The sequence below is a fragment of the Leptodactylus fuscus genome, chromosome 1 (genome assembly GCF_031893055.1).
Source record: "Leptodactylus fuscus isolate aLepFus1 chromosome 1, aLepFus1.hap2, whole genome shotgun sequence".
NCBI classification, from domain to species: Eukaryota; Metazoa; Chordata; class Amphibia; order Anura; family Leptodactylidae; genus Leptodactylus; species Leptodactylus fuscus.
The window spans coordinates 183,432,536-183,458,081 of record NC_134265.1 but is presented as its reverse complement, the minus strand read 5'-3'; the positions used below and the strand labels follow the sequence as shown (position 1 = coordinate 183,458,081).

The 25,546-nt window shown below is 41.0% G+C and overlaps 1 protein-coding gene across 2 annotated transcripts in view; it reads left to right on the top strand.

Annotated features, from left to right (window-relative positions):
• ECPAS (Ecm29 proteasome adaptor and scaffold) overlaps nt 1-25,546 on the top strand; it is a 77,783-nt gene that overhangs the window by 12,734 nt on the left and 39,503 nt on the right. Inside the window, exons 7-21 of one of the 2 annotated variants that reach the window (XM_075280355.1) lie at nt 2,663-2,802; nt 3,044-3,125; nt 3,233-3,352; nt 5,531-5,616; nt 8,364-8,442; nt 13,850-13,899; nt 14,000-14,066; nt 15,196-15,231; nt 20,285-20,407; nt 21,194-21,297; nt 23,251-23,374; nt 23,817-23,897; nt 23,986-24,205; nt 24,666-24,757; nt 24,922-25,056. In XM_075280355.1, the coding sequence (XP_075136456.1) occupies nt 2,663-2,802; nt 3,044-3,125; nt 3,233-3,352; nt 5,531-5,616; nt 8,364-8,442; nt 13,850-13,899; nt 14,000-14,066; nt 15,196-15,231; nt 20,285-20,407; nt 21,194-21,297; nt 23,251-23,374; nt 23,817-23,897; nt 23,986-24,205; nt 24,666-24,757; nt 24,922-25,056 (1,539 nt within the window). The remainder of the gene's footprint in view (nt 1-2,662; nt 2,803-3,043; nt 3,126-3,232; nt 3,353-5,530; nt 5,617-8,363; nt 8,443-13,849; nt 13,900-13,999; nt 14,067-15,195; nt 15,232-20,284; nt 20,408-21,193; nt 21,298-23,250; nt 23,375-23,816; nt 23,898-23,985; nt 24,206-24,665; nt 24,758-24,921; nt 25,057-25,546) is intronic. The other variant, XM_075280356.1, reaches the window with a different exon arrangement.

The following is a 25,546-nucleotide window of genomic DNA, read 5'->3' as shown; positions in this document are numbered from 1 at the left end:
GTTTTTTCAGCTCTATAATGTTGATGACCTCTTTTTAGGATGTATGTTGTGTAGTGACTGTGCATGGTATTGCATCTGAGTCCTATTCATTTAAATGACTTAGTTGTCATCAGGCCATGTGACTCATGAACCTGGGTTCATAGGCTTGTGAAATGAAAGCTGTGTTTGCCATGCACCATGTCTGCATGAAACAGCTGATTGGCAGGGATGCCAGGTATTGCTGATCTGATGTCATATTATTGTTTATTGTGTATGAACCCATTTATTTTTGTGTATGAACCACAAAAAGACAACAACAGTATAATACAATTCAAAGACATTTAGTAAGGGAAAGGAAAAGGTAAGCGAAGAAAGGGAGAAAAAAAAGGGGGGGGGGGGTAGGGGAAAGGAGGGGTACAGGGAAAGAAAGGCAAGGGTCCCCGGAACCGGAGATGGGAACAAGGCCGGCAGTATCGTCTCAGTCCATCAGGTCATGGTAGGACTGTGAGCCGTAAGGTCCTCCATGCTCTGGATATCCTCCATCTTATGGATCCAATGGCGAATAGAAGGGGGGTGGGGCGATTTCCAAAGCGCTGGGGTACAAGCCTCTGGGCGTTAACAAAGTGCCGCAGAGAAGACTTGCGATAGGCGCGGAATGAGAAATCTGAAGGGTGAAGCAGGAAGAAGGCCGGCGTAAAAAAGGAGGGAGGTCAAGAAAATCTGATTCAGCAACCTATGTACTCCTTAATAGAAATCTCTCAGCATCGGGCAACTCCAGAAAATATGCAAAAATGTCCCCTCCGCCGAGCCACAGCGCCAGCAGGCGGAGGAAAAGGACGGAAGAACCTGTGCACCTTAGATGGGACATGATACCATCTAGTCAGGAGTTTGTATTCCGCCTCCTGGTACTTGCAGGCCACCGAGCTCCTATGGGCAAACTCGAGGATCCTGGCGCACTCCACATCCTTAAAGGAGACTTTCAGATCTGCCCCCCATCTAGCCAAGAAGGAAGGTCTGTGGTCCGAAGGAGGAGAGACCAAGAGCAAGTAAAATTGAGAGAGTGCCTGACCTGCCCGGAGCCGGTACAGGCCTTCTCAGAACTCGTGAGGGGTCTATCAAAGCCTGCGGAGTCGGGGTGTGAGGAGAGAAAATAGGAAAGTTGTAGAACACGTCACGGCCCAGGGGAGGAACACCTGGGTCCGAGAGGAGCTCACAGTGGGAACGCCATCTACTCCATCCCGAAAATGCATGGCCCTCTGCCTGCCCGCCTCACTCCATTGCCAGAATGGTCCAGGAGAGAGACCCAGCGTGAAAGCTGAGTTACCTAAGACTGAAAACATGGGAGAGGGAGAGTGGGAGATGTGCTCCTTATGATAGAACAACTGTGAAACCCGGAGAGTAGGCCCAATAGTAGGGTGGGCTCTCAGGGAATCAGGGGGTGTAGAGTCCAGCCAGGGGAGCAGATGGAGAGGAGAGCCAGAAAAGGCATTCTCCAGGGATATCCACTGCTTAAAGGAGGAATGACGGCACCAGTCAAATACTCTCTGGAGCATGGAAGCCTTGTAATATCTACGGGGGTTAGGGAGACGCAGACCCCCCACTGCTTAAGCAACGTGAGGACCAACCGGGCCAAGAGGTCACTATACAACAATTTGAAGAAGCTAGAGGGAATGTGAATAGGGAGGGTCAGCAGATACAGTAAACGAGGCATCACATTCATCTTATAGATGGCGTACCGACCAAACCATTTGTACATACCCTTGGATCAATGTTTGAAGTCAGATCTAATTACACGGAGAAGGGGAAGGTAATTCATGGCATAGAGATCACCCAAGGCGCCAGAGATCCAGACCCCAAGATATTTAATAGCCGAGGAGGACCACTTAAAAGGGAAGGAGGATGCCAGGGAGGATAGGACCTCTCTCGGGAGAGAGATGTTACATGCTTCCGACTTCTGATAGTTAATTTTAAAGTTAGTGAGGCTATGGAACACACTGAGTTCAGACATCAGGGGAGGGAGGGAAGAGGTCAGGTCCTGGAGGAAAAACAAGAGGTTATACATAAGCGGCAATTTTGAGGTGATGCCCTCCCAACCTGGCCTCACAAGTAGGTATGAATCTAACTTGGTCAGCATGCAACAGATCATGGAGACAAGAGGCCAGTCTCGTCGCCAAGAGAAGAGTTTCAGGTCTACATTAAGGAGAGAAATGGGCCGGTAACTCGCACAAAGCGCCGGGTCCTTTCCCTCCTTATGTATCACAGCAATCTGGGCTCTAGTAAGATCTGCTGGGAGAGACTCACCCGCTGGCAGGGAATTCAAGGCACGCACCAGGGGGCCCAGGAGAGGAATATTTCTTATAGTAGGAGGCCGGGCCTTGCTAGGTTGCATTGATTTAAGCGCCAGAGCCATCTCCTCCCCGGTAATAGGGTAGATCAAGGGCAAACTTATCTTCATCAGGGAGCCCAGGCAGGCCCGACTACTTGATATACTGTCTGAAACCAGGTGTATGAACCCATTTCATTGGGAAGACTATAGAAGGGTACACAGCATCTCCCCCTATAAATTTTTATGCTTATTAACCCTTGGGACAGTTTTGCTACTCAAGGATATCCAAATAAAGTGAAGTGATGTCTTGGGTGGATCCTTCTATTGAATGTGTTCTCTATTGTTCTGTTCCTTCAGTGTAAACTTGGAATAGTGAAGTTTATTGAGGCAGAGCAAGTGCCTGAGCTAGAAGCAGTCATTCATCTGGTCGTTGCCTCTAGTGACACTAGGCATAGTGTGGCTACTGCTGCTGACCTGGAGTTGAAGAGCAAGCAGAGGTGAGATGAAACAGACACGTTATTATTTCTTAGAAGCTTTCCCTATAACAATTCACCTTTTGATGAATTTATACTGAGATAGTTACAGCAAACTTTTATGGTGCACAATATACAGTACTATTTTCGTAGTGTATAAAGTTCCCTATTATGCTCGGGCAGCTTCAACGAAGGTGAACTAACACTTTGACTGAGTATTAAGGTTTTATTTTTCTGTGTTAATTTAATATTATTCATTTTGAAGCTTAATTGACTGGAATGATCCAGCCATCGTCAGCAAGATGTACAAAGTCTATTTGGGTGACATACCCCTTAAAACAAAGGAGGTAAGAAATCATTTATAGCGTGAAATGCCAAGCACTGAAAATGGTTTCTTCTGCATTGTTTACTACCTTGCAAAATAAATGCACTTTTCTTTGTTATTGTTTGAAAGGGAAGTGCATTAAAGCCAGAACTAAAAAGGGATCCTGTCAGCACCCGTGTTAAACTAAAAATTGTCCCTCACCTTCTGAGGTCAAGGTTGGCAGCTGAGTTATTTCCTGCTAATATTCAGGTATTTTCATCTATTAATATTGGTTAAAGTTTTCTATATGTTGTCATATTTAGTTGCTAAATAATGTGTGTTGTACACAGTGGGCATGATGTAGGGAAAGATCTAGTGTAATTGAAAAGATATCCAATAAAGGTCGCATATGAAAGGAAATGTTGTCAGTCACTAATGGGCCCACTGGACTTATAATCCCAGAATAAGCAGGTACATTACAAGTTCTGCTGAAACTTTCTTCACAAAACTACGTTATGTCCTTTCAAATCAATGGGCGCTGACATATTGAATTTGATTGTTTCCCATCTTCGCAAAGATAGGGTTCAATAGAAGTAACAGAAACCTTGTATTATATTGCTCGCAATCTAGAGGTTGAAAAGTAAGGGGAAAAAAATTAAAACACAAATTTCTATTTATAAAAATTTAAATTATACAAAAGAAAATTAAAAAATGTACATTACCTTCCACTAAAATGCCCAAAATATTAAAATGTAAAAGTATCTATGCCACTTGGTGATCGCAATGTTGTAAAAAAAAAAAAAAGCGCTAATCACAGTTTTCCCTGTGTGTGTATATAATTATATACATTGTATATACACATCCCATAAAGGTTTTGAAGTGAGAAATAGCAGCTTTTCCTGCAAAGAGTAAAAAAAGCTACATGGCTCTGTAGATGAAAATATATTAGTTATGAGTGTCAGAATATCACAATGCAAAGAAAATTTTGTTAAAAAAAAATTCATAATTCTTTAAAGTTTTAACAAAAAACTACCGTATTTTTCGGACTATAAGACGCACTGGACTATAAGACGCAGGAGGAAAATAGGGAAAAAAAATTTTGAAGCAAAAACTGGTAAAATATTTAATGTATGGGAGTTGTAGTTTTGCAACAGCTGCAAGGCCACATTGACAGGTGACCCTGCAGCTGTACAGGGATGCATAGAGTGTTTTTTTTTTTTTGCGGGTCCAGAAGTACTTTTTAGTTATACCATTTTGGGGAATATCTATTGCTTAGATCACCTTTTATTGAAAAAAAACCCGGTGGTTTATGATATATGATTTTCTACTTTTATATATATATTCTAGGGACAGGAGGTGATATGAAACTTTTATTTATTTCATATTTTTATTATATATTTTTAAAGCTTTTTTTTTTTTTTTTTTACTATTTTATTCCCCCCCCCGGGGCTTGAACCTGCGGTCACTTGATTGCAAGTCCCATAGACGGCAATACAACTGTATTGCCGTCTATGGGACATTCTGTCTATTAGTATTACGGCTGGTCATAGACCCAGCCGCAATACTAATATATAGCAGTGACAGGCCTGGGAGCCTCATTAGGCTCCCGGCGGTCACCCGAACAGGTCGGCTCCTGCGATATCGCCGCGCAGGAGCCGGCCTGCAGCTTCACAGGTATGGGGCCGGTGGGGACCGGCCCCGGGGGAGAAGGGGCCGCTGATACTGACCCGGCATCCGCTGTACTAGAGAGGCGGATGCCGGGGAGGGATAGACGCCGGGGCCTGAGACATCGCTGCCCTGCCCTGCATGAAGCCAGCGGCGGGGGGACAGAGGAGCGGAATAGCATCACTCCTCCCGCTGCTGGCTTCATGCAGGGCAGAGGAGCGCAGATATGTCGCAGGCCCCGGCACCTGTAATGGCGTCTATCACTTGCCGGCTTCCGCCTCTCTATTACAGCGGATGCCAGGCGCCACATTCGGCCTATAAGACGCACCCTTCTTTTCCCCCCAAATTTGGGGGGAAAAAAGTGCGTCTTATAGTCCGAAAAATACGGTACATACACTTTTTGTATTGCTGTGATTGCAGTGATCCATAGAAAAAGTTAATGTCTTTTCTACTGCACAGTGAACACTGTAAATACAAAACCTGTAAAAATGGTCCAAATTTTTTTTTGTTCAGTTTTCCCATACATGTTTGTAATGTGAAGAGAAAATTAAAGCTATGGCTTTTGGGTGACTGGGAGATAAAAATGAAAAAAAAAATAAAAAAAAAAATTGCTATAGAAATAAGAGATTATCTATAACAACCATCGTAATAGTGCTTCTTTTTATTCTATGAATGTGTGGGGTTTCTAGCTCATATTCTGTATATATTATAGAATTATCTTTTTTTACTACATTGCATGTGTGTCTCTCGATTACAATATTTTTTTCTTTTACCTTATTTCAGGTTGTTTATGATGGGCTTTTTGGTGGAAGCACAAATGCCAAATTAAGGATGCTCTGTCTGCAATTTGTGCATCATATTTGTGGAGTGTAAGTAGCAGAGATAACTTAGAAGGCTATAATTTTTTTAAATCATTTTAAAGGAACACTATAGGTAGAAAATGCATAAAAAACCCAACAACCCAGCACTTCATCCCTTAATTACATTGCTTTGTGATCCTATTTTCTCGCTTATTTAATAAGGGGACACAACACCATGGGTATAGCCTGACTACTAGACTGACTACTAGGAGTAGTAAAAGATAACGTCTCCACCTCCAGGCTATGCCCTTTCCACAGACACTGTGCTAGCCAGTTTTAAACTAGTGTCCTGTAGGAGGCAGACATGACTTGACTTAGGTCTTCAGAAGAAAAAGAAAAAAAAATTGTTGTACTCTCGCTGGTCACCCAGTCCCCACTCACTGCATGCCGGTGACCCCACCTAACAGTGCAAGGCTCACCAAAAGGGTGACCCGTAGATGAGTAGAAAATACTGTAGACGAGTATGAAAACTCCTGTCGACCCCCTCTAATCTCCGGTCTCCAGGACATCCAGAACACTTGTGACTTACATCAATGGGGCTCCGCCAGCTAACCATGATTAGATTACTACTTTCGTTCCTGGTTTCAGCTGGGGACTAGGCCTCAACTAGGCCCGCCCTCTTCCTGGGCCTCCAGACTCTTCATTGGCCTTCCTGTTGGCCAGGGGGCTGTCCTGGGAGTTCTACCTATGTCCTTATCTTGGGGGGAGGCAACCTGCCCCCTTGGCTTCTTCGGTGCCACCACGTTTTAATGCATGCATCTGCTGAAATAAAAAGTTACCATACAGCCAGCCTGATCCCATTAGCTCTCTATACCTTCTGCCGAAGCCAGCTCAGGACTCTGTCAGCCCTCCTTTGGTGGATCCTCTCCGGACTGGGCAACTTCCCTTACCTAGGCCGTAGGTGACCTTGCCAAACTTAACCAGTCTGTTCAGGAAGTGTTGGATTGGCTGCCTTCCACTCCAACAGGCGGAACACTGTCTCCCCCTGCCTGGACTTTTTCTTTTGGAGGCGCATCTGAATCCAACTTAGAGCATCAGCTAAGTACATCTATTTCCACTGCTATGCAGGAGCTCAACCGTACGGTCAGAGAAACCCTGCAGAACTCAAGAGAACCTGGATCCTCCTCTGGTCTTCCCCAACCATGGGCCGTTTGACCATATCTGGAAGGAATGATAGCTTCACCCGGACCATCCCCTTCCTTCCACTGGGAAGTTGGATGTCCTTTTTCCCCTTTTTCCTTTTCCAGTATGCCTCCATGTGATCAGAGCCTCGCGCGGTGTACTCCACAATAAATAGATTCTCTCAGGCTATTATTCTGCATTTGGTAGACTCCGCCTTCCTCGTCAATCCCTTGAATAAAAGTCTGGACTCACTTGCCAAGGCAGCCTTTGTAGTGGCTGTCTTCTCCCTGCAGCGTTACTCCTCTGCTACTTGGGTCAGCAAGGCCTGCATTTCCTGGACCAAACAGCTCCAGAAGGGTCTCTCCAATGAAGCCCACCTCCATGATAACCAAATGCTTGTCTCTCAAATCCTGAACAATTCCAGGTACCTATGCGATCCTCCCTGGAAGAAGCTTGCCGTTCTGCCAACGTAGTCGTCAATGCAGTAGAAATCCGCTGTACTTTCTAGATCTGTTCATGGAACGTTGAATCCACATCTAAAAAAGGCGGCTGTGGCTCTTCCCTTCTCTTGGGACGGACAGGGCCGGCTTTTTGGAAAAGGCCTTGAATAGCTAATCTCTGAAGCTACAGGGGGAAAAAGTTCTCTCCTTCCCCAGAGGCGTACTAAGCACCAGCCTCCCTCTGCCAGCCGTTCTCAGTGTTTCTGCTTCTTTCATGGCTAAACCTCTCGCTCCAGAGGACAGTCTTCCCAGGACTCCTGCTCCAAGAAGCCCTCTTGCAAGCTTAGGCCTATCTGTCAGCCATGCACTAAAACCTCCAAGCCTTCATCTTCCAAGCCCTCCCCTGCATTAAGGTCTTCCCCCACTCCGGACTGAACAATGCCTGAGTTCGAGAGGGTGTCGACCGGGTAGTCCATCGAGTTCTCCTCCCTTCCAAACAGAAGAGATTTTCCTTCCATTTTGCCTTCCTCCCCCACTCAAGCAGCCACCTTTATTCAGGCCATCTCCATTAGGAATGGGTCAAATGTATCTCCTGTTCACTATATCATTCATTGCTATATTAAGTGTTCCTTCAAAGAGGACCAACATCAACTCCAACTCTGCTTTCTTTATTAGTTTCTGCTCTACTGATTCTGGAAAAGTGGGAATTTTTTTCATTTTCTTCCATTGTCCCTAATCAATAATTTTTTCGTTTCAACAACCAATATGTTAAATAGGCTCTCTGCGGGTGGGTGGTCCCTGACTGTCTGCTCCAGTTCATGACTGCTCACCTGATGATAGAAAGTATGATTATTGAACTTCATTATAAAATCCAGCATTCAAAATTGTTGAATAAAATTTAACTCTTAATCCAAATTCGATAAAAAACAAAACACTATAACAGACAACTTCGAAGATATCTGAACAAAACATGAGTTGCTTCAGGGCGCTAAGCCCCCTAATCATAGTCTACATTTTGACGGGGTATTGAACATGCACACAACTTATGAGATGTCCGATGATATAGTAATCAAATTAACTGACAAAATATGTCATTTACAGTGAAGTTATTAAAAAAAAGCTTTAAACGGATTTTATTATAGATTACAATGCTTTAGTAGCCGAAATAAGATATTTATTTTTGCTTTTTAACAGTTGTCCTGATGCTAAAATAAAACCTTTAGGTCCAATGCTACTGAATGGACTTACAAAACTGATAAATGAATATAAAGAGGTAAGAATTTTAACTTTTACATATTTTATGTGTCCAATTATGATCCTATTAATATTATAAATGTGAAAGTTTGTGAGTTCGGATGTTTGTGGGTTTTGGATGTTCGGATGTTCGTTAGTCAATCACGCAAAACCCGCTCGACCAATTTGGCTGAAATTTTCCACACCACCATCTCTGCAATCTCACACACTTTGGACCATAGCAAGCCACAAAATTCCTATTGCCCTCTGCAGCCTCGCCCCTAACCCCACACAATCACATATACATTTACTTTACCACTTTGCCCCTCACCTTAACGATACTCCAGGAGGCTCTCTTTAACGCTCCGGAGCTGCCATGTTTGCCGACCCCCACCGCTCTGACAATCCGCGACACCGCCCACCCATGTCAATACCCCTAGGAGGTCTAATAAATGCAAAAAAAAAAGTTTAAAAAAAAAGTAAAAAAAAATCTAAAAACAAATAAAAAGGATTAAAAATTCAAATCACCCCCCTTTCCCTAGAACACATATAAAAGTAGTTAAAAACTGTGAAACACATACATGTTAGATATCCCCGCGTCCGAAATCGCCTGCTCTACAAAGCTATACAAATATTTTTACTGTTCAGTAAACACTGTAGCGGGAAAAATGGTCAAAAGTGCCAAACCACCGTTTTTTCACTGTTTTGATTCTGATAAAAATTTGAATAAAAAGTGATCAAAGCAATAACATTTCCCGAAAATGGTAGAACTAAAAAGTACACCCGACCCCGCAAAAAAAGACGCCCTATGCATCCCCGTACACGAACGTATAAAAAAGTTACGGCTGTCGGAATATGACCACTTTTCAAAAAAAAAAATTTTAACACAGTTTTGGATTTTTTTAAGGGGTCAAAATGTAAATAAAACCATATAAATTTGGTATCCCCGGAATCGTAACGAAACACAGAATACAGGGGACAGGTCATTTTGGTTGCACAGTGAACGCCGTAAAACCAAAGCCCGTAAGAAAGTCGCAGAAATGCATTTTTTCGTCAAATCCACCCCATTCAGAATTTTTTCCCTGCTTCCCAGTACATTATATAGAATAAATAATGGTGGAATCATGAAGAAAAATTTGTCCTAGGAAAAATTAAGACCTCATATGACTCTGGGAGCGGAGAAATAAAAAAGTTATGGGGTTTAGAAAGAGGGGAGTCAAAAACGAAAATCAAAAAATGCCATCGACGGGAAAGGGTTAACTTCAAATACTTCTGTCCCAAAGTCACTATGTAAAGTTTCTCACAACATCGTATAGCAGCTCAAATACAAATTACATTCAACACAAAAGTCTCACGTATTCTCTGAATTACAGAAAAAACAAGATACAAAGTTACATTTCATATCCCATACCTTATACACAGTACGAAAACCTTACCCGCGCCTGTACATACCCACTGCTACAATCACCGCAGACGAAGTCGCGGGTACCAGCTAGTGGTTAATAAGAATGCTATTGCAATGCTCTTTGCATTTTCTGATCTCTGTATGTTCCAGGCATGCTCCAAGCAGATGCATCCATAGACCCTATTCACCAGACCAAGGACAATAATAATGTCCTTTTGGCCCCTGGCTTGCTGGTATATGCCTGTGTTCCATAGATTGTCAAATTATATACTGTCGGCATTTTTTTTTTTTTTTTTTTTTAACATGGGAATCTGTGGCAACAGATGCCCCATTGTAGATTTGGAGATTCTCTTGAATGTAAAAATGCCAACTGGCCGCTACAGGTCACCTGTAGTAGTTGCCTTTACTGGTTACAGACAGTCTTTTCAGTGCTAAGTTAGCCTCAGGATTTCAGTTGGACTGAATGGTATAAGATTTGGATAGCTGCAAGAGAAATATGTGAAGGTCATATCAGCACAGCAGATAACAAGCAATGCAAGGCAATGGGAACTCACCATCACGCAGGTAACTCCATACATGATTACAGATAGTGGTTAAAACATATGATGACTGTAGCAGGAGGTATGGAGGAGAAAAATAATAACTAACAGACAAACACAACAGACCCTGAATAAGTAGTATGGGATCCTGGAACATTGCACAGCAGAACTGGAGCAAGAAGTAAGTCAAGCACATGCAACAAGAAATGACAAAGAGGAGCTACACACTCAGACCAGACAAGATACAAGGAAAGCTAGCAGTAGCCAGTAACACTACCACCAAAAGGGAACTGCTGAAAATTATAATGAAGGACTACCAGTCAGAAACTCTTCTTTGTACACAATTTTCATAATAGCGTAATTTCTAGATAATTCCATAGTGCCCCTAAACAAGCTAGTATGTGGAGGAATAATTTCTGCTGAGTGTAACACTGATGTATACCTCCAAAGAACACTGCAAAATGCAACGTGAAAGCTGCCCAAAAGAAAATATATTGTTAAACTTTTGCGTAAACTCCACTTTTGAACCTCAGTTTCCAACATTCTGCTGTTAAATACACATGGGGCATATTTATCAATACTGTCAAAGTTTGCACTGTCTAATCCTTTCTGAATCCTGTATTGCAGTTTTCGACCTATTTATAAATGTATTATACAGACCTTTTGAAATCTGTCTCTTTTCTTTTTCAACGCTCCAAAATTCTGGCTCACTTTCCCATGCACAAAAATTGTGGTTCATTTTTTCAACGCACAAAATCTTTCTCCATTGTTCCAAAAAATCTCTCCATTGCAGCAAAACCCCCCCAAAAAACACGTTCTCAATTGTCTGTTTGCCAAAATTCTGCCTTAATTGAATCTTCAACTAAGTTTACACCATTTTAAAGGGATCCTATTTTTTTAACACAATTTTTTTCTCCCTAACATGTTGGAATAGCTTTAAGAAAGGCTATTCATCTCCTACCTTTCCTTTTCTTCTCTGCGCCACCGTTCCATAGAAATCCTAGTTTTTCTCGGTATACAAAAGAGCTCTCGTGCAGCACTGGGGGCGGGCCCCAGCGCTCTAACAGCACTGGGGGGCGTCCCTAATGCTGCCAGAGAGCTCTCCAGTGCCACCTCCATCTTCTTCTGAGACGAGGTCTTCACAGCGTCTTCTTCCGGCGGCGTCTTCTTATTTCTAGGCCTTGGGCAAGCCGATTGCCCATGCCCGCCGGCCACGAGAAAATGGCCGCTTACAATACTGTGGAAGCGGCCATTTTTCTTGTGGCCGTGGGCATACACAGTCGGCTTGCCCTAGGCCTAGAAGTAAGAAGACGCCACCAGAAGAAGACGCTGTGAAGACCTCGTCGCAGAAGAAGATGGAGGCGGAGAGCTCTCTGGCAGCATTGGGGACGCCCCCAGTGCTGTTTGAGCGCTGGAGCCCGCCCCCAGTTCTGCGAGATAGCTCATTTGCATACCGAGAAAAACCGGGATTGCAGGCGAACGGCGTCGCAGAGAAGAAAAGGAAAGGTAGGAGACGAGTAGCCTTTCTTAAGGCTATTCCGACATGTAAGGGAGAAAAAATTGTGTTTAAAAGATAGGATCCCTTTAAACTTGTTATACTTTGCACAAGAAAATCTGCCTCATATTTATTCTTTTCTGGATCAGAAATATGTCTTAAACTTAAATGGTAGATAACAAAATGTGTTAATGACACAAATTCTGCCAGAAAATCAAAAGTTGTCCTAAAGTTTAGTAATGCTTTAAAGCACCTTAAAAAAATATATATGTTGGTTTGAACTATAAAAAGGTGACTTAGAATTGTATCCATCCTGGTACTTTCTAAATGGACGTATGGAAACGGCATAACCTAGCCATCTTAGCTGTTTCCATACACTGTGTTCCACATTATTATGCAAAAAGTGTTTAGGAGTAATAAGGTAAGAATTCTTTTGTTTGTCAGTTAAACTCATTGATGGTGATGAGTGTCAGGGCTCTTTATATCACTGAAAGCAATTGCAGACGCCTTTGCTAATTAGTTTGGCAGGTGTGTCCAATTAAAGGCAAGACTACTTAAGAAGGCGGTCCCACATTATTAAGCAGCCTACATTTTCAGCCAAAATGGGAAAGAAAAAGGATGTGTCGGCTGCTGAGAAGTAACAAATTGTGGAGTATTTAGGTCAAGGAATGACTACAATCAACATTGCCAAGACACTTCATCGTGATCATCGCACAATCAAGAAGTATGTAGCTGATTCACAGCACACACGTGTGCGTGCTGATAAGGGAGAATTGAGGACTCTTTCCAACAGACAATTACGTCAGGTTAAAAGAGCAACTGCAAAAATGCCTTGTCAGAGCAGCAGACACGTTTTTGAAGCTGCTGGTGCCTCCAACATCCCCCGAACAACAAGATGCAAGGTCCTTCAGAGGTTTGCAGCTGTGCGTAAGCCATCCTGTCGACCTCCTCTATCCACTGCACACAAGCAGAAACGGCTTCAGTGGGCCAAACAATACATGAAGATTGACTTCAAAACTGTTTTGTTCACTGATGAATGCCGTGCAACGCTCGGTGGTCCAGATGGATGGAGTAGAGGATGGCTGGTTGATGGACCTCAACCCCATTGAGAACCTCTGGAGCTTCATCAAAAGGAGTGTCCATGATGACGGGAGGCAGTTCACATCTAAGCAACAGCTCTGGGAGGTATTCAGTCCTCATGCAAAACAATTGAAGCAGAAACCATCCAAAACCTGACAAATTCAATGGACAAGAGAGTTCAGAAGCTCCTTTCAAACAAGGCGTCCTATGTGCAAATGTAAAATCACCTAGAATAAAGTTTTGACTTGAAAACTGATTTCAGTTTGTAATAACCTGCTAATGCTTATTTCACTATTGGCCTTTTTTTTTTTTTTTGTTTACAAATAAAAAGGTTGAAAACTCTGCTGCGCATAATAATTTAGAACATGCATTTTGAGTGCATTTTGTGTTTATTTTTTTTAATAAAATATACTGTTATCATAGGCAGTTTGTCCAAAAACCTTTCAATTGTTCTCTAATAGTTGATGACTAGAAAATTACAATGACTGCAATTCATATATGTAATTTTTGAAAATATGAGAAAATATTATTATTTACATAATAATTTGGAACACAGTGTAGTCCCGCCCGCTTCTTTCTGCAGCATGTAGACATGTCATGTATGTCCATGTGAGTTGTGAAGGGGTGGGATGAGAATAACCCTGAAAGAAAAAAAAAATGCATGTATCCATTACTTTTCACATTTGTTGTATCTTGTAGGGTAATAGTATGCCCAAAGACAGAAACACTTTCTATTGATTATTTAAAAAAATAAAAAATAAATTGACAGAGTTTTATTTCCAGCCATAAACTCAATAATAGTTATATTATTGTGTATGAGAAGGTTTGATATAGAGCATGGATCTTAGCTAGTACATAGATGTTGTGTAAAACTTTTTTTTCATATGGAAATATACATCAAATCACTTTTTTTTCCTTTTCTGTGCAGGATCCTAAGTTGCTTTCCATGGCATATTCAGCTGTTGGTAAACTCTCGGGGTATGTTGACTACAAGAAGCATTTTGGATAATTTTCACAGACTGCAAACTTTCCTAGTGTTGAATATCTTTTTACCTTTTTCCCATTTATTTCCATCTAGCCGGATGCCTCAGCTTTTCACAAAGGACCTTGCCTTAGTTCAGCAGTTTTTTGAAGCCATGAGGAAGGTATGTAATTCTCCTACCAATATTACAGACCCTACTAGATTTTTTTTTTTTACCATAAAAATATTTTACAAAAATGTTTAATTTTACCGTTGCTTCTTGTTTTATTTTGACAGTCGCCAATATTTGGTAACTTTGTGTCAAAAAGACAAATGTATTGTTAGTATTATACCTTTATTAACTAACCAGAAACATGTTAAGGGGATATTGTCACTTCTTAGGGAGAGACCACCATGTAGGCGTGTGGAGTCTTAGTAAGCCATTTACGCTCCACTGTGAGGGATCATGGGAAGAATATGCAAATCTGCCTGCCATGATGATGTTAAAGGGAGCTACCCTTAGTGGGCAGCATGACTGAGGCACTGTCTCCCTATTTACATCATGGCATACAGATTTGCATATTCTTCCCATGATCCCTCACAGTGGAGCATAAATGGTTTAATAAGACTCCACACACCTACATGGTGGTCTCTGCCTAAGGAGTGACAATATCCCCTTAACCTGGTCTAGAAGCCTCTCACCTCTTCCAAGTCAGTCTTCTCTGTGCCGGGCTGAAGAGATCCAATCAGATCGAAACAGCTGTCCTCGGCTGAGAGACTGTATTTGGTAAAATCCCATATCATTGCATTGCAGCAAAGGCCTCTGGGAGGGTCAGGCATGATGTTAAAGGGAGCACCACCTTAGTGGGTAGCATGACTGAGGCACTGTCTCCTTATTTACATCATGGCAGACAGATTTGCATATTCTTCCCATAACCAGAATCATTACATTTGTAAGCTATGAACGCATACAGACTTCTTCTTCAGTCTTTTGTAAAAGAATAACAGTCGCCACAAATATATTTATAGAAATGATTATTATTGCCGGTTGTGCTAATCTTGACGTAACATCTTTAGTGATATTATATTGCATAGGATCTTGTGTATTAATAGTTCCAAGAAAGAAAAGTCTTGTCAATGGCGTTTTTTAATTTTTTCAGTTCCCTAGAGCATTGCCTTAAAAGTATAAGCACTCGAATAAGCTAATAGTCTTTTTTTTCCCTCTAAGGTGCATTTGCTGAGGAAATTCTATAGTTCAAGGTGTTTGAAAATTTTCTCTAAGATAACTATATTTAATAATATTTGTTCTCTAGATTCTGGATGGTAGCGTTCACTATTCTACATCCATGGTAGCTATTTGCAAGGGTTGGATTTATGTGAAAGGGACTTTGGTTGGTTGACTGATTTTTTTGAGATCATCTGTATGCATGACTGTGAAAGTCTTAAAACATTACAAAATGTATGCCATAACTTTTAGCACAGGCTATCAAAATTAGATCCATAAGGATGCAACTCTCCACACCAGACCACCAATGCTGTATCCATTTTATTGTTTACCAGGCACAACTCCATAGAGATTATGTCTGATATTATAGTTCAGTCTCATGTATCTGAACAGGCCTAAACTGTAGTGAGCTCTAATATTTGATAGAGCCCCTGTTAAGGGTAAAGATCTGTGACTGGTAAACAATAGAAAGGTTGCAGTACTTTCTGGAATGCCACAGACCCTTTAATCAGCTGGGATATCAAGTGTTGACCCCATCAGTGGCATATTGATGGCCATTCCTGAAAACAGACCATCAATTTTGCAAAGCAGGAGAACCATTGTAATACTGTAGCTTGCCAGCACAGAGCATTTTCAAAGAGGTATGGGTAGCGTGTTGTGTGGAGCATTACTAATTTCACAAGTGTGGCTGTAGTGGATTCCTGGTGTTATTTGTATTGTTGGAACTCAAAGAGGGTTTTTGAATTTATGTTAAGCTGGAACCAAACCTGCTGTTTTTGGTGCAGTTTTAGAGTCACATAGGAGTGGATACAAACAAAGGAGATATATAAGTTTTACCTTTTTGTTAAGATCCATTCCTTGTTTTGGCTTAAAAAACTGCATCAAAAATGTCATGCGATTTCAGCCCACATTTAACCATTTTTTAATGAACAGTTATACAACTTACTTTTTAATGTATGTTAGTACACTGCTATTTAATAGATTTGTTTCTTGCTCTCCGGGAATGGAAAGTACTGAAAAATCTATCCTGTGCATTGCATTTCACAGAAAACAAATGGGAAAAATATGCAAATCTGTTTTCCAAGATATAAATAGGAAAGCAGTGCCTCTGTTTGCTGCCCTCTAGGGGCAGCCCCCTTAAAAATCATGCCCGAGTCAATCATGATGTTTAAGGGGCTGCCCCTAGAGGGCAGCAAACAGAGGCACTGCTTTCCTATTTACATCTTGGAAAACAGATTTGCATATTTTTCCCATAATCCCCCAGTGGAGCGAAAAAGGCTTTTGTAAGTCTCCATATGCCTGTGAAGGTGATCTCTTCTTAAGGAGTGATGATATCCCCAGAACAGAAAACAAAGCCGTAATGTAGAACCTAAAATAGAACACAAAATAACCACACTAATACATTTTTGCTAGTCCATCAGGATTTCCAGTATTTTTTGATGGCAAGAATTAAAGGGATTCTACCATTAAACTACCTTTTTTTTTCTAATGAACATGTCGGAATAGCCTTAAGAAAGGCTATTCGTCTCCTACCTTTAGACGTGGTCTCCGCCGCGCCGTTCCGTAGAAATACCGGTTTTAACCGGTATGCAAATGAGCTCTCCGCAGCAATGAGGGCGGGCCCCAGCGCTGAAACACCGATGAGCGCGTCCCCATTGCTGCCCAGAGCTCTTTCCTGCGCCGCCTCCTTCTTCTGCAGCAACTCCGCCTCTTCTGGCTTCTCTTGCTCTAGTAGTTCGATACAGGAGCATAGAGAGGCCACCCCAAAATGGCCGCCGGCCAGCTCCTGTATTGAACTGCAAGAGCGGCTACCCCAAAATGTCCGCCGGCCGGCACCTGTATTGAACTGCAAGAGCGGCTACCCAAAAATGTCTGGCGGCCGGCGGCCATTTTTTTGGGGTAGCCGCTCTTGCAGTTCAATACAGGAGCCGGCCGGTGGCCATTTTGGGGTGGGCTCTCTATGCTCCTGTATAGAACTACAAGAGCAAGGGAAGCCAGAAGAGGCAGAGTTGCTGCAGAAGAAGGAGGCGGTGCAGGAAAGAGCTCTGGGCAGCAATGTGGATGTGCTAATCGGCCTTTCAGCGCTGGGGCCCGCCCTCATTACTGTGGAGAGCTCATTTGCATACCGGTTAAAACCGGTATTTCTACGGAACGGCGCAGCGCGGCGGAGACCACGTCTAAAGGTAGGAGACGAATAGCCTTTCTTAACGCTATTCCGACGTGGTAATTAGAAAAAAAAGTAGTTTAATGGTAGAATCCCTTTAAGGCAGTGTCCAGTGTCCTGATAAAGCACTCTCTTTAATCTCTGTGCATAGTTGTCATGCTCCTTATAAATAAAGCTGAATCTTACCAGTTCTTTTTCCGCTTGGGCCAGACTGGTAGAGATAGTGAGGAACTGATTCATAAGGAATTAGAATGTTATATACTGGAACTGTTCATTAAACAATGAAAAATCTTTACGGACATAGTCAGAAACCCCTTTAAAGTGGCAAATAACATCTGCATGAGTGAAAACCAAATATTAATTCATTTGTTATTCATAATGTAAGTTTCCTATCCTAACTGCATGGAATACTGTTGTCCCAAAAAAAATGATCGACTTTTCAGCTTGCAAACCCTGATAGAATTTTTTAATACTTCCACACTTAGACTTGTTTGGTAGTATAGATTTTGTCCATGCATTTATATATTTTTATATAACTCCCACCTATTTTACGAATAATTTAGCACACTGTCTCTCTTGTTCTTTGCTGTGAAGTGGCTAACCTTTTTAACAGTCTGGTGCTATATCAATGAATTGGACTGATCCCAGTATCCTGCACAGTCAGTGACAGGGAGAGTCTCTGTGCAGAGAGAGCGATGCAGCTGTATGTTAGTGCTGTGGCCTTCACTGACTGTAAAGTGGCAAATATTAGCAATATCCCCTCACTTGATTAGATTGGAAAAACCATTTATGCCTGTTTGGTAAAGGTGCTGATTGTAGATGTGTTTTAATGACTCTATTCTATGAAAATCCCATAATTTACTGTAACCCAAAGCTCAGAGGCATCGGATTGTTGGATTTCATTTCCAAATGATGTTCTTGGGTTTTTTTTGGTTTTTTTAAACAATGTGAATTATGGTACTTCTGTGACATAGCATTTTGGGGCTTATGTATGCCCAATTCCATTACATCTGCTACCTAGGCGGAGTGTAATCTTGAGCATTTTCTTGATTGGTTTTTCTTGAGACCCTTGTTCCTGACTCTATACTCAGCCATCTGTATTCATTATAATATAGATCTTTGAACTGCAAATTGGCCATCCCAATATAGTGAGAGGTTCTAATTGCCTTTTATTCATTTAGGTTTTTCCAGAAGCACTTCTCAGATTTGCCCATGTCTATTGTTCTGTAAAATTATTTCTCAAATTCTGTACCTGGTGTATAAAATATACTGATCACAATACAACCTAGTTTGTAGTCATTGTGGGTATAGTTGAGGATGGCACTTTAAAGCACTTAAAGGGGTATTCCCATGTCACATACTCACCAGTCTTCGCTGCTGTAAAATCTTCTTTCTTCCTGCTTTGTTGCGTCATTGGTGGGCGGGGCTACATATGCAAAGCCAGCGGCAAGATGACGTCGCTTCTATGCCACTGGCCCTGCGTGCACGCTCATAGATGGTGAGACCAGTCAGTTATCCAGCCTTCACAATGCCAATACAGACGCGGCATCTGCTGTAATAGAAAGGCGGATGCCGGGGAGGGTTAGACGCCTGCACAGGTGCCTGCGACATCTCTACACTCCTGCCCTGCGTGAAGCCAGCAGCGGCAGGAGCGATGCTGCTACTCCGCTCCGCTTTTTTGAGGGACAACCTTACAGAACACTATGCGGGCAACGGCCGTTTGGCAACTCCTCGTTTCCTCCAAACAAACAGGGTTACTTATGATGGTTGATGTCTATGGAAATTAAACAAGAAATTTCAGATTGGATTCGAGCATTTACAATATGTTGTCTCTTGTTGGATTAAACTGTAGCTGTTGTTTCTTTTTTTTTTCTTTTTTCTTTTTATCTTTGCTTTAATTTTGTATTCTGCGTTATTTTTATCAGAAACGAAGGACCTAAATTCTGTTCTATATTCACCCTCTTTTTGGTGCATGGCATCTAATAGGTTATACATTTTTTAACAATGGTATATGAGATACTTTGTAGTGTAAAAATTACAACTGGCCTGGCATATGTTGGGTCAATGGAGCTGTATGGATGTGTTATGTGTATTCTGGGAGCTTTTTAGCACAATAACAAAGTACATAGCCTTAAATAGAATGTATTACCAATTTTTTTTTCTATTTTCTGGACATAATTATTATCTTTCCTGAGCTTCTCCTCTGCACTGTTAACAGCGTTCTCTTTAACAGCATATTCATGACCATAGACAACAGTAGTCTGGAGGTGACCCACTGAGGTCTATGGATGAGTTTTCTAGGTATTCTCTTTGACAATAGATGAGATCAGCACATATTTTCTCCCCCCCTTTCAATTATGTTATGCCATGTCAGTTATGTGATATTATTTATACTAATGCGACCTTCTATTTTTATTTTGGTTGTCTTCTCTGTAATGTAAATGAGGTGACTGCTGCAAAGAAAACCCCTACAGAATTGGCAAATGTCTATTATAAGGCTTAGTGGCCAGAGTGATGATTTCAGTAGATATAGTACACTTTTTGAAATATACTGTAGATAATTACATGAAAAATTCCTAAATACAGTATTTAGTCAAGAAAAACTAGGTAAAAACATTTCAGAATAATTTAATTTTAAGAGTAAATGCTATGAAGACAAGTGGATATATTGAATGCTGTGAGGATTTGACTGAAATGATATTGCAAAATTGTATTACTATTTGTTGTACAACAGAGTAATATTTGTCTTCTGAAGTGGAAAATTACTGCTAAGGCTGAGGCCTCACTTTTTTGTTGCATATTTTGTTGCGTTTTTTTCTATCCAAACCCAGTAGTGGCTGCAAAGGGAATAGGAAATATAAAGGAAGGACTTATACTTCTCCCTTCTACTCAACTTACTCCTGCAACGTGGGGCTTCAGCCTTAGGGTGCTTTTGCTAATTGGGCTACCATGTAACTTCTGCAGGCAGAATTACAATCTCACTTTTAACTCATACTTTGTTGGTCTCATGCAGGAAGATATGGATGTCAGACTTTCTATCCAGGAAGCCTTGTCAATGATGGTTGGGGCTTACACAAATTTAGAAGGTGCTCAGCTAACCCTCATGGAAGCTCTAGTTGGATCATATTTAGTAAAGGTAAGGTGATCAATTGTTCTTAAAGCATCTCAAGTAATTGGATACTAGTATTAGAGATGAGCGAATAGTATTCGAAATTCTAGATTCGAATACCTCGCTCCCATAGGAATGAATGGAAGCGGCTGAACACCAAGGGGTTAAGAGCCAGCCGCTTCCATTCATTCCTATGGAGCGAGATATTCGAATACTATTCGCTCTTCTCTAACTAGTATCAAGATAGCAATCGTTAATGGGAACCATAGTAAGAAGCTCACTCCTCAGAGTCTAGTCTGAAGATAAATCTGTATCAAGTCTCAGTTTGCAAATATGTTTACACCAGTAATCTTGTATCATTCAGGAACTCCTGAAAAAACTCAAAGCCTAGGGAATCTCAACTTGCATTTTCTCCTTACAAAACGTGATGAGGGGTTGGGAAAAGTGTTCTATATTTTCTGACAGATTTGTTGACTGTTTTGCCTGCCCCCATGACATACTTCAGGAAGTCTGAAGTCATTGTGCCATCCATATAGTAAAGATGACCGTTCATACTGTTGTTGCTGAGTTTTTTTGGGAGACTTGTGAAATAAAGATAGTTACCATGTTATTCTGTCAGTATGGGATGTGAGCGAGCAAAGATTGCAGACAAACCGTGAAATAGCACTAATTATCTGTCTGTAATTTTACCATTACTGATTTAAGCACACAATTATTATTAGTATGGTATTTTAGTTCTAAACTTTACACAATTGATTGTTAGATATCATTTCATAGCTGTTTGATTCTTATCTTGTCACATTTCTCATTTAGCCTGAAGTCCAGGTTCGACAAGTTGCAGTGAAATTTGCAAGCAACGTTTTTGCTCCTGACCACATACCTTCCAGATATTTGCTGTTGCTTTCAGCGGGAGATCCGTAAGTTGTTATGCAACATTTTGTATGACAAGTGAATGGGGTGGTATGTCATTCTGTTAGTGGGGCACTTAAAGTGTGCTTAAACTTTCAAACAACTTTTGATTTTCTGGCAGCATGTTGTCTCTTTTATTAAAATTTGTCCCCTAGTTTATTTAAAATTTTTTGGCTGAAATCCTCTTCTTAAATCCACCTCTTTGTCTGTCTCTTGCCAGCAGGAGTCTGCATACTATCTCACTGAAGTATGGATGAGCTGGCTCTTGTAATAGAGCAGGGAAGCTGAGGGCTGTAGGGGATCACTTCAAAATATTATATCTTTGACATTATAAAAAGTAAAGCATAGCAGTAGAAAACAACAGATGCAAAAAAAAAAATATATATATATGCCAATCGCAACTGTGTTTTTAAAGGGATTCTATCATTGGGAAAACTCATTTTTAACTAAGCGTATATTTGCATAGTCATTAGAAAGGCTATTACACACATACCTTTTGTTTGTTAATCATCCCAGCCGTTTTTGAATTAGCTCACTTTTATTGATATGCTAATTAGCCGAGCACCCAGAAGCTCAGTGAGCACTGTCTGCTGTGCGTACACAGGAGTAGGTGAGAGCAGGGAGGCTGATGAGTCATCAGCAACATCAGCCTGTGCTGTACACACAGCAGACAGTGCTCACGGAACTTCCGGGTGTCTTTCCTAGCTAATTAGCATATCAGTAAAAACGGGCTAATTCAAAAACGGCTGGGAGGATTAACAAACAAAAGGTATGTGTGGAATAGCCTTTCTAAAGGCTATGCAAATATATGCTTAGTTAAAAATTAGTTTTCCCAGTGATAGAATCCCTTTAACTTGTGATCTCTCCAGAAATACAAATAGAACTGCAAACTTGGCAGCACGTGAAACTGAGACTCTCATCATGACACCACAACCACTGTTCAAAGTTTTAGAATAACACCCCTCCACCAGCCTCAGCTTCCCTGCATTATACAAGAGCCCACCCATCTGTACTGTGATGTACAGTATAGCATGTTTATCAATCTTGATTTGCTTTGGTGTTTTACACAAGGTGATGCAAGCTACTTTGGGAAAGCACCATCGCTAAAGGGACCGGACATCCCTCATACAGTTTAAATGTTTGCCGGCTAACATCCCTGTTTACAAAGCCCGATCATTTACAAATGATTAATTTTTTTTGTGTTACAATAATAATTGAACAAGCATTCACTTATTGGTGGCATATATACACAGCCAATTATTGGTAACTAGCATTCCTACAAATGTTCATTCTTGATAATTTACCCCATGAACATTCTGGCCTTGAACCTAAAATCTGTCTTATTTATATTTGCTGTGGTCCTTAGAGAAGTCTAGTAGTATTTTTAGCTGTCGTTTAAGACTGAGAATGGCTGGTGGGTGAATTTCAAAAAGTGCGGTGCAGAAAAAACATCTGAGGCCATAGTCACTGCTGTATCTGATATCAGAATCACCCCCTGATTTGTCTGTTAGATGCCTGAAATTAGTCTATGTGTATGTGTATTCCCTATCCAAGTCTGGGAGTTTGACTACTGGGTCCCCCAGGTGATCAGGAGAATGGGAGAACTGCAGCCCCATAGCAGTGAGTGGTGTGCTAGGCACTATATGAGGGCTCTAAGGTTCTTCTGCTATAGCAGCATACAGCAATATGCTAAGTATTGCTGTTTTTTGTACAACGGAATTCACTACTTTAAAGGCTATAGCGTTATTTATTGCACATGATGCTTTGTGGAACCAGTAGTAAATATTATCCTATGGCTGCTCTATTGATTATTTTAGTGCTAAATGTAGATAGAATGCCAACTAATCAATAGACAAAAATTATTGTATTCCTAAACTCATAGGAAATGGCAAATGGCAACACTTTACTGATCAATACTGTTCCTAGGGAATCATTTTGGGTAAATTATTTGTTATTTGCAGGAGAGAAGAGGTTTATGGAGAAGCACAAAGAGCCCTCAGAACGTTTTCTACCAACAGTGAAAATGAAGGCACCCCCGTGAAGCTTCCTTCTTTCCCAGTAATGGTCAGCCATATCATGGAAAAGGTAAAATGTAACAGACCTATAACCTGGGATTTGTTAATAGTATTTTCTAATAAATGTGTATATAAAAGCAATATTTGTGTAGTTCCTAATAACTGTGTTACATACGGACCACTTATCTAAGAATATAGCATATGTGGTGCAGTCAAGAGATTACGGAGAATATTTGATTACCCAATTTGTATCTACACTATCTGAGGACTTCATGAAATGGAGAGGATATGTTCGGGTTCACACTGTATAATTAATTATATTATTTTCATGTAAATTTTGTCAGGACCGCTAGAGAAAATCTTTCCCTCCCATCCACTCATATTGGATGACTACCTGCAAACCTACCTGATGACTACCTGAAAAATTTTTCTCACTTTCTATTACACTTCTGTTGCACATATGTGAGGAAATGTAGGTGGCATAAAAAAATATTTTATCTTGTATTTTGTAGGCATCCAGCCGAATGAAAACTCCTGTTAAATTTGTAACAACCACTTCTGTTCTCCCTTTTAACCCTGCAGCATTTCTAGAGGTAAAGTTTTCATTGCTGTTTTAAATAACACACTGTTGTACTGAACCAAGTACCTCATTTTGTATTTTTTTTTTTTTTTTTCACTTAGATAATCTTATATTTGAGAATGTGCCTGGCTCATAGTGCTGGTGTAGATCCAACCTGCCAGTCTTTAGCTGATATGCAGGACCAAGCACCAGCTCTGGGACGCTATGTAAGAGAGTTAATGTCTAATGACATCACTGTACCAGATTCTTCCAAAAATGGAGAAATGAACCCTGTGGAAATGTACATAAGCCTAATTCAACAGTTGTTGTCTGCAGCTGGAGGTAACTTGGTGTTAAGGACTAATATATTACTGCTGTCTTTAGTGGCTAGTATTAGACACTTGATGATTATAAAGCCAGTCATATATGTTACATGGCTATCAGCGAAACACACTTACAGTGGGACAAGCCGACTATGTAATGCTTATGTTATGCTCTTCCCTGAACGCATGATGCAGATGTAATGGAAGATAACAATTGGGCAGTTAGATCTCAACTGCCCCATCCCTTTGTTCTTGGGGGAGTAAGCCTCCAGTAGTGTCCGGCAGCAGGTTCCTCCCCAAGGACACATGCACCGCTCAAGTGTGCCTGTATATGGAGAAGTTGAACGTGATAGCTGTCAGTTGAACAAGCTGGCAGCTGTCTAAAGTGTAGGCTAGCTTAACGCTTAATTTGTTTTTACTTGAATACATTATTTATTATTAAAACTACAAATTCTAATTCCATTTTTTTTGAACTGCAGGATTACAAGTTATGTATTGCCTCCTTGAGATAGTATCTATATATCCGGAGAAGCTGGCTGCCTCCTTAGTAGATAAAATAGACTGGATAAAGGTTAGTACAGAAGATATATATAATTTATTACCTGACTGTGTACTTAACCTGGCTTGTTTGGTTTCCTCTCTTCCATTCCCTATATTTACCATTTGATTATATACTTTTAACAACATTTGCTACTGCTCGAAGATATTATCACTTTTGTATGTGTGTATTTTCAGAGTCTGATGACTGCTAACAAGGAAGAAATGCGGGAGTTGGCAGCTCAATTGTTTGCAGTAGTTGTAGTAGCTTTACCTGGTCCGGAGATAAAGTCGAAAATTCAGAGCCTGATTAAGACTGCTAAGGATCAACATGTAAGTGTAATGACCCAGCCCTCTGCCTTGTTTTGTATGTCAATGCTGCTGCTCCTTCTTTATAGCATTATCAGGTTAAAAAAAACTAAACTTCTTCATAGAAAAATATACCAATAAATTTAGACATTATTACAGTCCTAGCTGCTGCTCTACACATATTTCTACATTATATGGCCACTGGAGGAGAAACTGTAATAGATCTATGTTTCAGTGATATTTTTCTGTATACATAGCCCTGGTAAGAGCTCCGCTGTACTCAAATCCACATTCTGAACAAAACCAAGCTCTTACTGGAGCTGTTTTTAGTAATGAAGCGCTGATGTATGTTTTCAGGTAGCAGCAGCGTTGTGCTGGAAGTGAATTAACACCTCAAGAACTGCACTAAAAGTCGGTTAAGAACACTAGATGGAGCCAAAATGGGGAGGATGGTTATGAAGTCAGGTAGTGGCTTCCATCTGCACTAGGCATTGCACCAGAAGTCATTATTGGA